This window comes from Thamnophis elegans, chromosome 11 (genome assembly GCF_009769535.1).
Source record: "Thamnophis elegans isolate rThaEle1 chromosome 11, rThaEle1.pri, whole genome shotgun sequence".
Taxonomy (NCBI): domain Eukaryota; kingdom Metazoa; phylum Chordata; class Lepidosauria; order Squamata; family Colubridae; genus Thamnophis; species Thamnophis elegans.
Window position 1 is genome coordinate 40,528,660 of NC_045551.1, and position 17,352 is coordinate 40,546,011.

General features: G+C 42.6%; 1 protein-coding gene across 1 annotated transcript in view; it reads left to right on the top strand.

The window, feature by feature from the left end:
• Positions 1–280: 280 nt before the first annotated feature.
• The window catches only part of FAM155A (family with sequence similarity 155 member A), a 441,603-nt gene continuing 424,531 nt past the window's right edge, over positions 281–17,352 (top strand). The window contains exons 1-3 of the mRNA XM_032226252.1: positions 281–494; positions 626–718; positions 754–929. Of these exons, the coding sequence (XP_032082143.1) occupies positions 281–494; positions 626–718; positions 754–929 (483 nt within the window). The remainder of the gene's footprint in view (positions 495–625; positions 719–753; positions 930–17,352) is intronic.

The following is a 17,352-nucleotide window of genomic DNA, read 5'->3' on the forward strand; positions in this document are numbered from 1 at the left end:
AATGGGGGCCTGTGCTCTGACCATGCCCGGGTGACAGGAAAGGCGAGGGAGGCAGGGGACGGCTACCGGCCCGGCCCAGCCCAGCGCGCAGGAGCACCAGCACCATCGCCACCATTCGCACCAACAACGCCGCCGCGGCCATCCCCACCCCCGTCGTCACCCTTCGCTGAGGGGGGAGCCCGGCGCCCCGCCGCCCAGTGTCCATGCCCGTGGGGCCGTCGAGCCCGGCTGCGGAGCCCCCGTCGCCGTGGAGCCGGCCGGGGCTGCGCGCTCCCGAAATATGAGCACGGGAGGATCCGGCTCGGGCGTGTGCTTCGGCCCGCGGGACACCGACAAGCCCTTCGCCGACTCGGAGCGGGCACAGAAATGGCGCCTGTCGTTGGCCTCCCTGCTCTTCTTCACCGTCCTGCTCTCCGACCACCTGTGGCTCTGCGTTGAGGCCAGGCAAGTCGCCGCTGGGCGCCATCGGGACCGGGAGCGCCGCGCGGAGCCGGGCATGGAGCACGACGAAGGGGGGACGGCCCCCAGCAGCAGCCCCGCGGCACCGGCCGCCGGCCAGTGCTTCAGCTTGCTGGGCGACGCCGAGGCTGCCTGTCGCCGTTTGCAGCCGGGGGGTTCGGCCCAGGCGGAGCTCTACCTTCCTTTTGTAATTCCTATACGCTGCGCGAGCTCTTCGCCGGGCTTTCTCGGCCGGACATGCTGAACTGCACTGTGGACCGCGGCGACGACGACGACGACGGGGCGCTGGGGAAGGGGATCGGCGCAGCGGGGAGGAGGAGGATTGGCTTCGCTCCTGCCGCCGCTGCGTCCTGGTTTACCAGAGGTACGATCGGCAAGCTCAGGACCGCTACCGGGAGTTCGAGCTCGTGCTCCAGAAATACCTGCAGGCGGAGGAGTACTCGGTGAAATCCGGTCCGGAGGATTGCAAGGTAGGAGCCTCGCTTGCTTTCCGGCAGCGGCTGTGTTTTGTTTTACCCTTGGGCTCTGTGGCTACCGTGCTGGCCTGCGATCTTCGAGGAAGCGCGTGGTCGAGGCGTGTAAGGGGGGGGGCGGCGGCAGCGGGCGGGAGGGCCGTCCTCGGTCTCCTGGGAGGGCAGAGGTAGGTTCCTTCCGAGAACCGCGAGGCACTGTTGATTCCCCTGGCCCGTTTCGCCTGGGGCTGGAATGCGGCTTGGCAGGGGAAAAAGCGGCGGCGTGCCAGCCAGCGAGCAGGATCCAAGGTGAAGAATGTGCATGGGCTGAAGCTGGGGGAAGGGGGGGGGGAGTTGGGTTGAAGCATAGTTGGGAAGGGGTTTTCCCACGTCGTCCTTACCTGATTTGCGATTTCGGTTGTTTCCCGGAGTTGGCAAGGAAGAGGCGTCATTCAGAGGTCAGCGAGCCAGAGTGGTTGCTTTTTGCAGAAGTTCATTTTGAAGTTGCTGTGTTTGTGGGGTTGAATAGATGACGGAGACTGGATATATGCGTTCTTTTGGGTTTTGTGTAAGTGTATTAAGAGCAGTTCAAATGCCACCTAAGATAACGTGCTTGGTGTTACTCTTTTCTAATACCTCCGGATTGTCGAGAATAAAAGGCAGAGAGATAATAGTACTTACAGCGTCTCTCTGAAGGACGGTCTTGTCCAAATTCATTGTGGAAGCTTTGCTTGCGGGGCTTTAAAGTGCTCCTAGACCTTTGGGAATCAAAGCTCAGTGATTATCTGAGGAGCACTAGAGAGGAATGGTAATTGAGTCATAGAGGAAAGGAAGTAGTCCCAGGTGGGCTTTCTTTTCTTGGCACATGTGTATGCTTCAAATCTTCTCCATCAACTCTCTGGAGTTAAGATTAGCTCCAGTTTTATTAATTGCTAATACATTCTGCAGTGATTCTGGGTAGACAGCACTGATGATAGAATTGTGGTGTCTGCTTTGTCGTTATGTATGCTTGATTATTTTCTCATTCTACTCAAGACACAATTGCATGTGTAGCAAAAAAAATGTTGTGTAGTGACTGTTGTAGTAGTGAATCTCTTTTACAGTTGTGGTCCCAGGTGGATTCATATGGAAATAATTTTCTCTAAAGCTAATGTTATGGTTTTGTTTTAAACAAATAAAGCTGACTAATGTGATCACTTTCTATCGGAATTGTGTTATGTTTTAAAATACCAAGACCAGCAATATTCTTTTGAAAGAGAAAAATCTGGATGGTGGATTACCTTAAGACACCTAAAGCATTTTGTTTAGGTATTATAACAAAAAATATCCAAAGCCACTTTCAGGTCGAAACCAGTTTACTTTCTCTCTGAAGTAGTTTAGGAAATATTATTGGTCAAGAAGAGTCTTCTGTTGTTGTTGTTTTAAGCAACCTATTTTGAAAGTTACATGGAGGATGGTATCTTCAGAAATAAACTTGAGATAGTCAGACTTTGGGGATGTAATAATCAGTTCAGCTTTATACATGTCTTGGAAGCGTCTTCTTGTGATCAACATAAGCGCTGCTTCCTATTTGAGGGACAAGGAGGTGCTGAAGTTGTATTAAACTGAATCGGGTACATAGAGAATCCAGTCCTGTGTGATGGAAAGCAGGCCCACAGCGCTGCGGAGGCGTGATGCTGTCCATGGTGCTGAAAGAAATTAGTGATATCCTGCTGCTTGGTGGACAGTACTGTTGTGAAATCAAAGGTATTTTCCAAGTGTTCTTAAGTCACTCAACCATCACCTTTTTGATCACTGAATATAATAAGATGAGGTATAACTGAGTTTTTCTTTAGCACATTGGAAGGTAGAAGCCTCAGTATCTCAACTGTCAAATTATAAGTTTATAACTATATTTTGATGTTTGGACATTTGTACTAAGACTCTTTAACTCTTACATTAAAACTTCCATCTAAAGTTTTAATTAATCTGCAGATATAAATCTCTGAGGTGCCAATATAATTTATTGACCTTACTGCTAAAGTTAAGTTTTGTTTCGGTTCTGAATGTTTAAGATATAGAATTATAAATTGAAAAAGCACTTTGGAACAATTACAGATACTGTTTATTTTATATCTTATCTAGTTGTTGTATGTGCTGCTAGTTACCTTTTACTGTGCTTTAAAACAGATATGTTCTAAACAGCCTCAGGAAAGCTATTGAGACAACTGTTTCATAACAGACATGAAGCATTTATTTCAGTTTATAATTTACATTCAGTAACTAAAGCAATGATACTTAATATGCACATGATCTCCTATAGCATTTGTTTTTTCTGTCCTTACCTCTTTCTTGTACAAGTAGCCTCAAAGAACAAATGGCTGGCACAGCCAATGTTCTCTCTTATCATACTCCTACAATTGTATTTTTTATTGTAATTGTCAAAGCTACTAGTTTGGCACTATTCTGGTATTTATTATTATACTGTAGCATAAAATATCTATTTTTAAGAAATGTAATGAAACTAAAAAACACTCCATTTTTTCTTTTGGTCACCATCCCATGTATACCTTTAAAGTGCATCATACTAAAGTAATACTTGCAGTTCTGTATCACAGTGAGAACAATCTGAGCTTTAACCATATCCACTGCAGCCTTAGTCATCCACAAATAAGGTTTATTTAGGTTTATGAATGAATATTAACTATAGGCAATCCAAAGCTTCTTGGCATTAGCTGATATGTTAGCTTGAACTGATGGTGTTAAATGAAAATAATAATAAAAAACAATATAAAGTTTTACATGTGGACTGAATTCAAAATTATTCCATAGGAATAATATTAGTATATTTACAGTTCTTTATCCAATTGCATTTGTCATTTTTATGAGTCTGGTTGGATCTCACGATAACTTGCATGCCGATTAAAAAGCATGTTTGTTGATGCTATTTTTGGCTACTTTTGAACATTTGTAATTGAAGTTGGACAATTTAATCTCATGCCCTCATGAATTTAGTAAAGTTGAAGCAGCATAACAATTACTTCACAAATTTAATGATAGTGAAATGTTATTTAATAGAATGCCAGTGTCTTTTACATCAAGATGTCATTAGCACTGCTAAGGAAATATATTGCAATTTATGTTAGTATATTTTTCCATGTTGTGCATAAACAAATGGCATTTTTTCTTATTTAACAAAACATAGCTATCTCTTCAGAATGTTGTATATACATACTTTATATTGCAAAGTAAGCAATATGAGCTAGGGAAATAATGTTAATTTAATTGAGATCTTTGCTCCAGTTGCTACATTTAAACCTGTAGTCAGATAACATTGTAGATGGGAATTAAACATGCTTCTGAAAGTTGCTAAATGAGAGGATATTAATAAAATGCATGCAAGCATGTCTCCATTAAAATATTTACTGAGGCTTAATATTTGAATGAGGTTGAATTTTTTTAAAAAAATATGCACAGCATGTCTACTTTCCAGAGGGTCTCGTGGTAGTTATGATACATAAAATAAGTAAGCTAAACAGTACAACAAAGTGCAATAATTGTTTTTTCTTATTGAAGTGGTATTTGATTGAGCGCTGGTAGAGAAGTGCATGAAGGACAAAAGGTGGAGCTTTGGGATACTAAGTCCTGAATAATCAAAAAGGCAGATATTTTCAGCACCAGTCTGACTTCCAGTCAAAAAGCTACCCATACTTGGGAACTGTCATTCACAATTCCTCCTTCCTAAATTATTCTGCTTAATTTAATGGGTTTCATCCAGAGTTTGCAGATAGTTCTAGTTTTTCATTTTCAAGACATACCTAATGGTTATTTTCAGAAATGAAGATCTGTTATTTTATGTTGTTGTATTATGCCATGTACTGTGCATTGAATTTAGGAGTCTTACGTATCTTTGATTTTAGAATGTTGAAATTGCTAGTTAAAGGACTGGACTGAAATTAGCTCCAGTTGGAGAATTCTGAAAACAGCTTCAAGTTTGAGGGCCTGGGCCTGCCAGAAGGACAGTTTTACATAATGATTTGACATTTGATACTCAAGGTTACTACTTTCCTTTTGGGCAATTAATCATTGATGAAAACTGTTTCTATTTTGGATAGGAATTTGGGAGAACAATATATGATCTGTCTCAGGGAAATGAAGACGACTTCCAATAAAATAGAATTGACTTAAAATACTTGGAAATGACCTGCTTGTATATCTGAGTGGAGGCCCTGTGCATTTTCAGTCAGATACTGCCTTTAAGCCAAAGTTGTGTACTGTTTGTCAGCTTAATAGCCTGTTTTCACTTCAAAGCATTCAGATGTTTTTACTGTACTATATAAGTTTATGTGTACAAAACAGTGCAATGTTACTTAGACCTGTTCTTACATTACTATCTCAGTTAACTATTATTTTGCATTGAATTGAAATATAATGGGGAAACTTCCATGAGCAAAATTAATTATAATACTTAACAATTGGAGACATCTTACTGTATACAATAAAACCGACCAGTTGTTAAGCATTCTCATTTTAAATAGTTAGATACCTAATCTCTTTGATACCATCCATCTACCTCATCCATTGTCTTCCCCTTTTATCCCCTTCATTTCATGAGTAGTTGTTTTATCTGGCTTATGATTCATTATATCAATTCCCCTCAATATACATTTTTCTCAATGATTTTTGGTTGAATAAGGCAATACTTTTTTTCTTTCTGATTTTTTGTACTCTGATACTCTTAATAGCTCCAGATTCATATTCAGAAGTTTGCATCTGCTTTCTCTTTCTCAATATCCAGTTTATACTGATGTAACTTACCTTCTTTGAGTCTTCTAAATTTTTGGTCATATAAATCTCCTTATCTTTCATGGTCTTGCATATTTTTATCATTGCCATTTCCCCTAGAATTAACATTCCTCTTTGCTTCGTCAAGCACACGGCTGTCAAACTGCGGCCCGTGGGCTGAATGTGTCACGGCCGTGCCCATGTCCATTTAGTGAAGGGGAAAAAAGTTCCGATATGTTATGTGATGACGCTGTGACGAAACACGTTTGACATCCCTGATCTATCACATTGTTCATGTTTATTTATTTAGAGCCCAAGAAAACCAGTCTTACCACCTTTACTTTTCAATCAACTGTGAGTTCACTAAGCACATTGATTAACATTACTGTTTTCATATTATTTTATATTTTTTACTTTATTATTAATTTTACTTCTACAATGAGGTGTTCTAAATACCTCTATTTTTCCTGACTAACAAATAGGTGTTATCTGCTCATCTTAAATTGTTGATGTTCATATTTCTGTGTTGATTCCTGCTGTCATCAATTCTAATCTTGCTATTTTTTGTAATATATTTACTGTAAAAGTTAAATAGATATAGGGAAATATGCATCATTGTTATATCTGTTTCCAATTCTGACCCATTCTGTTTCTACAATTTCAATTATTTCAGTAACTTTGTGTTCCTTGTAAAGATTTAATAATAGGTGTTGTGGCATATCCATTAGCCATAATACAACAATAACCTAGGGGGGAAAGTATTGCAGTTTTTTTTCAAAGTCCATCCTACTTATATAGATAATGTGGAAATACTATCAGAATATACTCCTGCTCATACTCATAAAACACCACAACCTTAAAATGTAAATTAATAATTAAGATCAGTGCTAACATTCCATAAACAACCAACAAATGTCTTCTGGAATAGCTAGTTTTTGCCAATTTATAGAAAGCTAAGACAAGAGCAGCCATGTTCCCATAGCATGGAGCTTCCCAGAAGAACTCTCAGCTTTATGTATCCTCACACTTCAGCTTCTGGTCCAAGGACAGCTTCATACGACATTCTCTAGTTGTCTAAATTGGGCAGACAGAACCTAATTTGGAAGGCAACCTTTAGCTCCCCCGAGTCTGTGTGAAGCTTTAAAGGTAGGCCTGGCATCCTGAATTGCGCCCAGGAACAAACTAGCAACCAATATAGCAACTGAAGCAATGGTGTGTCATGTAAGTAATATAACGGTTCAGCAAATTCCTAAAGCTGCCAGTAAGTTTTTAAGGACAGTTTATGTGAAGTGAACTGTAGTAGTCCATCTGAGACATGATAAGGGCATGAATTGGATGAAGGAACACTTCCTTCCATTTTGGTTTGATATTCATTAAACAATATCATGATGCAGTGATCATTATTAAAGATGAGAGCATAATTTTGAATGGCATATGAAACACTTGAAAAATTACCACTATGTAAATATTATGGACTTACTGAGCTTGAGGGATAGCAAATGTGATAATTTGGCCCATGGTTATTGCATCTCCATCTTTATGATTTTGGATTACAGTAAAATGTTTCAATAAAGGACAATATTTGTAGTTCAAGGTTGAACTGAGGGATCCTTGGTGGTCTCAGCTTGGTTGTTGTCTTGCAGACATTTCATTGCCCAAATTAGGTAACACAGCACTAATGCTGTTAACTTAGTTTGGGTAATAAAACGTCTGCAAGAAAACCACCAAACTCAGAGAGTACCAAGGACCTTTCAGTAAGTTGTTTACTTGCTATATTTAAGTTGCCTCTTTACAAGTGTAATGAATACCAATGAATATCTTGTGTGGTCAAGATTTAATGCCTTTAAAAAAAGAGGCTGCATTATATGCCATATAATGTGAGTTTGCTCTCTTTTTGTGTTCTCCTTTAAAAATTTTTTTTATATTAAAGCAACAAATACAAGTGATGAAAACATGAACATCTGACTTTCACTTTGCTCAGTGGTCTCTTATTCCCTTCAATCAGGGATTGAACTTGTTGAAAAGACAAACTGTGGCTTCTTTTTGATGCAGACCAACTATAGAATGAAAACTTGTAGAATAATGGATAGGTGAAGGCCGCATCTGGGTTATCTGTATTTTTTTTAAATAATCATAACATTTTGAGCAAGTATTTCTCATATCCATTAGAAAGGCTTGCAAATAAAAAATCATAGCCTACTAAAATTATAATTATAATTTTTGATTAAAGATTATGGCAGGCATAATGCAGACCATATTTTTGCTCTTCAGCAGATCACTGATATAAATGTCAGAGAGAAATTTTTGTTGACTTAAGGAAATGTATGACAAAGTGAATAGGCTTGAATTATGAAATGTTTTTGCATGAATATGAAGCTGAAGATAGGTTGCTAAGTAGTATCACAGCATGTGAAATAAAGCATGCATGACGATAAATAAAGTGCTTAGAAAATGGTTAAAAACTGACATGGAAGTATGGATTTATTATTTATTATATTTGCAAACAAGTATGAAAACATGAAAAAATGGCACAAATAAATGGATATAAATAAGCAAAACATAGCCATAAACAGTTAAAAAGAGTACATATAAATGGGACAGTAGAATAGGGACAGTAGGAAAGCTAGTGTGCCCTTGCACGCCCCCTTAGGGACCTCTTAAGAAACACGTAAAGTCCATGGTAGACAGCTTAAAGTAATTTGTAATATCCCCTTGGCTGTTTAGTGTATTTATTGATAAATGTACAGGTTGCCCCATTATTCTGCACAAATCTGTAGCTGCTCAAAAGTAATCTTGGGTGTGTGCATGGAAGTTTTTTGTGTCAATGAGTCCCCCCCCCCTACTCTGTAAAGCATAACATGGTGGATGTGTTTCATACATACTGTATATAAAGTATATATTTTAAAGATTTGGTTGTCCATGTTAATGCAGCGGTCCCTAACCTTTGTAGCTTGGTGGCCCAGCTGGCAGGGGAGTGGGGAACCAGGCCATGTGAGCAGTGAGCTAGCTCACACGTGCAGATACACACAGCTTAATTTGTGCAAGTTGAGCTGTGCATGTCTGTGCATACATGCCGGCATGCCATTCATGTAATTTGAGCTGCAGGGATGCACATGCACACCAGCATGCTGATGTGTGGCCTGGTTCCGAATAGGCTACGACCTACTAATGGACTGCAGCCTGAGGATTGTGGATCCCTGCTATAATGCACCTATTCCATCTTCATTTGGAGAAAACTAACCAAAATATACCAGCAGGCTTTATTTGAGGTGAAGTAATGTATGTTAGAGGTTTAGAGGTTTTAGAGGTTTATTAACATTTATAGGCCGCCCTTTTCCCTGAGGGGACTCAGGGCGGCTTACATAAAATCAAGGGAGGGATATACAAACAATAACGTAGACAAACATAGAATAAAATAATGAGCAACATTCATTCATCATTCGGGAGGGGCAATTATCTTTGTCCCCAGGCCTGACGGGCTAGCCAGGTCTTAAGGGCTATGCGGAAGGCCTGGACGGTGGTGAGAGTACGAATCTCCACGGGGAGATTGTTCCAAAGGGTCGGAGCTACTACTGAGAAGGCTCTCCTCCTTGTAATTGCCAGCCGGCACTGGCTGGCAGATGGAACTCGGAGGAGGCCCAATCTATGAGATCTAATTGGTCGCAGGGAGGTAATTGGCAGAAGGCGGTCTCTCAAGTACGCAGACCCACTACCATGGAGGGCTTTGTGGGTGACTAGTAGCACCTTGAAGCGCCCGGAGATCAACAGGTAGCCAGCGCAGCTCGCGGAGGATAGGTGTTATGTGGGTGAACCGAGGTGCACCCACGATCACTCGCGAGGCCGCGTTCTGGACTAGCTGAAGTCGCCGGATGCTCTTCAAGGGCAGCCCCATGTAGAGCACATTGCAGTATTCCAGCCTAGAGGTCACAAGGGCCCGAGTGACTGTTGTGAGGGCCTCCTGATTCAGGTAGGGTCGCAACTGGCGCACCAGGCGAACCTGGGCAAATGCCCCCCTGGTCACAGCCGTCAGATGGTGGTCAAAGGACAGCTGTGGATCCAGGAGGACTCCCAAGTTGCTCTCTGAGGGGTGTAGAATTTGACCCCCCAGCATGAGCGATGGAGTACTGGTCAAATTGTTGGGAGGGAACACAACAGCCACTCGGTCTTTTGGGTTGAGTACAAGCTTGTTAGCCCTCATCCAGTCCATAACGGCCTCAAGGCCTCGGTTCATCACGTCCACCGCTTCATTGAGTTGGCACGGGGTGGACAGATACAACTGGGTATCATCCGCATATTGATGGTATCTTATCCCGTGCCTGCGAATGATCTCACCCAGCGGTTTCATGTAGATGTTGAATAGTAGGGGGGATAAGACCAAACCCTGCGGCACCCCATATGTTAGGGGCCTAGAGGTCGATCTCTGCCCCCCCACTAACACCGACTGCGACCTGTCCGAGAGGTAGGAGGAGAACCACCGCAGCACAGTGCCTCCCACTCCCACCTCCCGCAGTCGTCGCAGAAGGATACCATGGTCGATGGTATCGAAAGCCGCTGAGAGGTCAAGGAGAACCAGGATGGAGGGATGACCTCCATCTCTGGCTCTCCAGAGATCATCGGTCAATGCGACCAAAGCGGTTTCTGTGCTGTAACCGGGTCTGAAGCCTGACTGGAAGGGGTCGAGATAACTTGCTTCCTCCAAGGACCGCTGAAGCTGGAAGGCCACCACCTTCTCAACAACCTTCCCAAGAAAGGGAAGGTTGGAGACTGGACGGTAGTTGTTAAGAACAGCTGGATCCAAGGATGGCTTTTTCAGGAGGGGTCTCACCACCGCCGCTTTTAGCGCGGCGGGGAAGTTCCCCTCCCGAAGAGAGGCGGTAACAACCGCCTGGATCCAGCCTCGTGTCACCTCACTGCTGTTAACAACCAGCCATGAGGGACACGGGTCCAGTACACAGGTGGAGGCACTTACAGCCCTCATGGCCTTGTCCACATCCCCAGGGGCAACATCCTGAAACTCAACCCAGAGGTGGTCTACTTCATCCTCTTGTGCCTCGGCTGGAACTGCAGAGATGGAGTCCAAGTCCGACCGAAACCGAGCAATTTTGTCCGCTAAGAATTGGGCATAATCCTCAGCTCTGCCCTGTAAGGGTTCCCCCGCTTCCCTCCTATTTAGTAGGGAACGGGTTATCCTAAACAGGGCGGCTGGGCGGGACTCAGCGGACGCAACCAAGGTGGCTATATGAGATCTTTTCGCTGCCCTAAGTGCCCTGGTGTATTCCTTGGTGCTGATGGTTACCATTGCTCGGTTCGATTCGGACTTATCGGACCTCCATAGGTGCTCTAGGCGTCTCCTCCGGCGCTTCATCTCCCGGAGTTCCTCGGTGAACCAAGGAGGTCTCCGGGATCCGCCGCCTCGGAGGGGCCGTAGTGGCGCAATCCGGTCAAGGGCCTCCGATGCCGCCGAGTGCCAGGCAGCAACCAGAGTCTCTACCGGACTGTGGGCGAAAGTATCAGGAATGACCCCAAGCTCCGTCTGGAACCTTAACGGCTCCATAAGTCGCCTGGGGCGGAACCACCTGGTCGGTTCCTCCTCCCTACAGTGGGGGTTTGGTCTCCGGAAGTCAAGCCTCAGTAGGCAGTGGTCTGACCACGACAGGGGTATGATGTCGTTACCCCTCAGACCAAGATCACAAATCCACTGCTCCGAGAGAAATACGAGGTCGAGCATGTGACCTGCTGAATGGGTTGGGCCCCGGATTACTTGGGTCAAGCCCATGGCCGTCATGGAAGCCATGAACTCCTGCGCCCCATCAGAGTGTTCACCGAGCGACGGCAAATTGAAGTCCCCCAGGACCATCAGCCTAGGGAACTCAATTGCCAGCTCGGCTACCGACTCGAGGAGCGAGGGGAGGGCTGCTGCAACGCTGTTGGGAGGCAGGTACGTTAACAGCAGACCCACTTGACCCTTGAGGTCCAACTTTACCAGCAGAGACTCACACCCGACAAGCTCCGGAGCAGGGACCTACGAGGAACTAATGACTCCCGGATAACAATAGCCACACCCACCCCTTCCCTGGGCTCTCGGCTGGTGCAGCACCTGAAATCCTTCTGGGCACATCTCTACGAGGGGGACTCCTCCCTCTGGGCCCAGCCAGGTTTCCGTAATACATGCCAGGTCTGCCCTCTCGTCTAAAATTAAGTCCCGGACGAGAGGAGCTTTATGTACTACAGACCTGGCATTTAGCGACAGCAGCCTGAGTCCAGGGTCCTGATTACTTGCGCCATCTGGTCTCGGAGTGGGACTCATAGGGCCGGAAGGAGGGATCTCTGTAATGTAGCGAACCCTCCTTCCCCGGTAATGGCCTGCCCTAAAGTCCCCGCCATATCTGCCCCTCCCTGTTACGACCGTGATACTACGACCTTCTCCCGTGTCTCTGGTCCCCTCAACCACCCCCATGGCCCCTGCATCCCCCGGCAGGTCCTCCGAATCATACATACCCATGCACTCCCCCAAGCAATCCCCATGTAAGAGTTAAAACACAAAAATTACAACAATATAATAGTAAAAAGTGGGACATTCATTCATCTCATACGTATCCCATGCATATCCCATACAAAGAGAAGAAAAAAAGATGGAAGAAAAGGAGGAAAAGAAAATAAATTGCGCAGTTGATTAAAAATGCAAGATCAGATAACATAACTGGCTCTCAGTGTTCAAGGTGGTTGAAGTGGCTGGAGACCAGTTACAGTTCAGATAAAATATATGGGGGAGTGTCTTATATCCCCCCTCTTCTTCTGTAAATTTATAAAGGTTCAACCGGCCGGAACAGTCCAAGATGGTAAAGGGTTTTCTTGTGCAGGCACTGTCCAGGGCGATGCCACAAGGGTAGCCACAGAAAGTAATAATAGTGACAATAATCCAGGCCAGATGGAAATGTGCCAACAGGCCTAGGAATCCAGAGGCCGTGGCAAAAAAGGCCAGATGTTGGAATGCCACAATAAGAGATAGTCCAGTGCCAAACAGAGAACACAGGGGGAAGCCTCACAACAGTGGGGGCAGGCAAAGATGGAATCGCTTCTGTGGGGCCACCTGACCAGGCAAGAGCGGAGGAGGGGGGGGCAGAGACGGGGCGAAGACGAAGCCGAACGGGGGGGAGAGCCATCCGGAGGGACTGCCGTGGCACCAGGCAAAGCCAGCCGCCCAGCTTCCTCAGTCCCAACAGTAGTTCTGACCGTCCACTCTCCCTCCAAAGCAGCAATAGTCCGGCAAAGCCCCCAAGAGACACAGCCAACATGCTCACCCTCAACAATGTTCTTATTAGTCCGCTCTCTCTCCGAGATAATGGTGGCCGAGCAAAGCCCCCAGAAAGCGCTGCCAACAGTTCCAATAATTCCTCCGTCCGTCCGCTTACACTCCGGGGCGATGGTAAACAGAGAAAGTCCCCAGGAGGTGCAGCTAGCAACACGAGGACACCGAAACCTTTAAAAAACGCCGAGGGACGTCGCCGCCAGAGAAAGACGCCGAAGTACGCTACCGCCGTTCTCAGCGTGGCCTCGCCTCCCCCACCGCCGGGCAGCACACAGACCTCCGATGTTTGAACGAGCCGGGGCGCCCGAGAACGGCGGCCCCCGCAGAGGTCTGGCTTCCTCGGATCCCCCAGACTCCGGACATCCCTAAGGACCTCTTCACGGGAAATTCAAATCGATTTTTTGAGGTTTCCAGCGTTTTTCCGTCTGAGTCAGAACGGAGAAGAACGCCTAGCAGCCATCTCTGATCTCGCACATGCGCAAAATATGTGTGTGTGTGTGTGTGTGTGTGTGAGTCAGAACGGAGAAGAACGCCTAGCAGCCATCTCTGATCTCGCACATGCACAAAATATATGTGTGTGTGTGTGTGTGTGTGTGTGTATGTATGTATGTATGTATGTAGATGCAGTAGCTGAGTGGCTAAGATGCTGAGCTTGTTGATCAGAAAGGTTGGCAGTTCAGCGGTTCAGATCCCTAGTGCCACATAATGGAGTGAGCTCCCATTTCTTGTCCCAGCTTCTGTCAACCTAGCAGTTCGAAAGCATGTAAAAATTCGAGTAGAAAAATAGGAGCCACTTTGGTGGGAAGGGTGTTCCGTGTGCCTTCGGCATTTAGTCATGCCAGCCACATGGCCATGGAGACGTCTTTGGACAGTGCTGGCTCTTCGGCTTTGAAACGGATTTATATGTATGTGTATGTATGTATGTATGCATGCATGCATATGGGGGGGGAGGGAAAATATTCTTTTAAAACAAAGGCAGATTGATTACAAAAGAATGTGAAGTGTGAAATCCTTTCTCCTTATTATGCTTTTGAATTAAAATCACTAAGTCAAATCTGAGCCATAAAAATCAAATATAAAATAAAATGGGATTGGACAAAGGAAGTTGTTCCAAAGTGTAATGGTATTGGGAATGGCTTTGATAAATGGGAGAGGAAGATATTATGTCATTGGCTACATTGAATTTGTTTCTATCATGTTTATGGAGATTGTTTTGTTTTGTTTCTTATACACCATGAGAGTAAACCACAGTCTTACTTTCCATGGGCATTGATGCAGCAAATAATGTAACCCCTTTTGATAAGCTGAGATATGTCTCAGATGAATGAGTATTAAAGGTTTCTCTGAAAACACAGTGTATAGAGAGAGACATTCTGGCATGCACTCCCAATTTTTTGTTTTCGGCTTCATTTTTCTGAGGTCCTGCTGTCTTTGTGAAGAAATAACATGGGTTCCATATTTTGCAGTTAGCCACTAATATGTGTATTTCTGTAACAGAGGTCATGGCTTCATATCATCAAAGATCAGACTCGACTTTTATGGGCCATTGCTTATTGATTCTTAATGAAAAATCACTTATGACTGTGAAGCTATGTCAATAGAATAGTGTCTTTTCATCTTTTAAAGTTTATTTATTACATTAATATCCCATCTGTTGTCTCAGAATGCAAGATATCTCTTACCTTATTTGGGACAAGCCAAGGGAACGTCACACATCTGAATTAAGTTTTCAATCAAGTTTCCTCAGTTCTAGTTTAGCACTCCAACTTATATACCACAATGATTTTTTTCCCTTATTGTACCATTTTAGAAACAAAGAATATTAAGATTTTTTTAAAATTAATATTTGGATTTAAACATTCGGGATACAAATTAGATCCAAATCTAACTTTGTACAGAAGACTTTGAATATTTTGGACAATTATGTATTAAAGCAAATAATAAATTACTTTACAGATTATAGTGATGAAGCAACTGAATTTTAACTATGAAACTACAATATAGACTAGGTTGGCCCCTAACTTTTGCTAACTGATATTTCAATTTTCCATTTTTTGTTTGTTTTTTTGACTAAATTAAATTTAAAATATTTTTGATTGTAAATTTTAAATGTGCTGTTGTACTTTCATTTCATAGGAATTTTAAGCAGGAGTTTGCTATTTGAGTATATTGCATGAGTGAATGATTGACAGAATAATCAGCCTTAAGGTATTATTTAAAAGCAAACAAAGGAAAATAGTCACATAATGTAGTATTTGGGTTTCCTGCATCCATTAATGCTGTTTTGTCATCCCAATCATACCCGAGAGTGAAAACCTTTTCCTAAGAAGTTAGAATGGATTCAGACGGGGACAGCACAAGGAGAAACAGGCACACACACAAATGTGACATAGGTGCACCTCCTTGATTAGATCCCAACAAATATGGAGACAAAAGATATGAAACTAGCCTGTCCTGATTATATCCTTAAAAAAAGACAGTGTTAACGTTTGCTTAAAAATCTGATTGTTCCTTCAGAGATAAATAGATAGCATCAGCACATAACCACAAATTACTTCATTATTCAAAAGGATAGATGTCACCTCTTGACAATTACCAAATAGGGTTGGAAAGAATTCCAGAAACAATGTCCTGCATGTTTTTTGCCCCTGCAGTACTTACTATTAGACTCAAGAAAACTGAAGGCCTTCTTAAGTAGGGCCAATGTGATAGATATGACTGAAAAGTGAGGGGCCAATTATCTTAAAGTGGGATCTATGCTAAAGGAATATTCAGCCATCTGATTCCAGGCGATTTGCATTGTCTATTGCATCTTTAAAAATCACCTTGTGGTCAGATGGGGGCAAATTTAATAAATAAATAACAAAATAAGTAAACTCTAGTAGTCTTACCATCACTATTTGGAAGCCAACTTCTGGTGAAGATAACTGCAGTGCTACTTGAGATTGGAAGGTATTTAGTGAGAAAGATTGTGGAACAAATCAAATTCAAAATTGTTTCCTGTCTATGCAGTCATTGAATACCATGCAGAACTGATTTGTTCAGAATAAATATAGGGAATATACAGTCTATGGTGGTGTTATCCTAGTGATATTGGTGATGCCATGAAGAGGCAGAAAGCTTTAATCTACCGAATCAGCAAGGTGTCACAGGAAAATCCTAGCTCTAGATTCTATAGAAAATGCAATATTTATAACATCATTTATAACACAAGAATTCAGTGGAGTTTATTTTTATTAAATAGGCATATGTCTAGAAACGTTCTTTAACTCTGCCTTGGAGTACAAACTCATCTCATGCTATTTGATGCTTCCTGTTCTTTTTGGCTCCAGTTTACCAGCAGATCTTGTAAAAGGAAAGAAATAGAGAGATGCTGGCAAGCTGGTCAACAATTTGTACTTTAAGCTGGTAAGTTAAATACTTCCTGTTCCTCAGTTGCTAAAATGGACTATTTCATCTGTATTTTACCACCCTTTTAATTAATTTTTTATCTAAATCCATTACTGCTTTGAATCTTATGCTGCAAATTGCCTGGCTATCCCCCTCTTAATTATGTCCACAATCTTTTCCTTTATCTATCGATGGCTCTTGGCATCCTAGAAAAATTGCAGACTCCAGAGTAAACATTTAATAAACTAAAAATAAAATGTTCAGATTACATTATTGGTACACATTTTTAGATTTTCCAAAATTTTAACAGTAAAAGTAAGATATAGTAAATGCATTGTATATTGATTTTTTTCCTTTCAGTTTAAAGCTACAGAAAATAATTGATGAATTTGCAGCTAAATTCTGTGATGTTTATTTAGAAACAAGACTTTATATTCAATATGATCCTCAGATAAACATGTCCCAAGTGGCATCTTAAACTGTGAAAAACAGGAGATTGCCTATATCATTAATTCAATATGATATTAATGTAAGCAGGACAGTGATTTTATAATATGGCTTACATTCTTATGAAATACATACTGGGTAGTTTTGTAAACAAAAAGAGGTAATAATGGGGAATTTTGCATGATAAGGCTCCAGAAACGTAGCCATGTAAAGAAACATTTTAGTTAAAAGCATCCAGTTTTCTGGTTTACTGTCAATGATAGTAATTTACTCTTGTCAGATTAAATGCAGTTCCTGTTCTGTGCTGCCACATATAACCTTGATCCTTTCCTTTTAGTCTATTGATTTCTCAGACATTTCATGACAAAATATGATGCATCTCATTTGTTAAGAACCCAATGGAAATATTTATGAAGACACAAGAATGAATTCTCTATCATATTGCCATAGACAGTGTAGTACAAATGTCAATTCCATTTTATAGAAAGCAGCATTATTAAAAGTAATTCAGAACTCCAATATTAAAATATT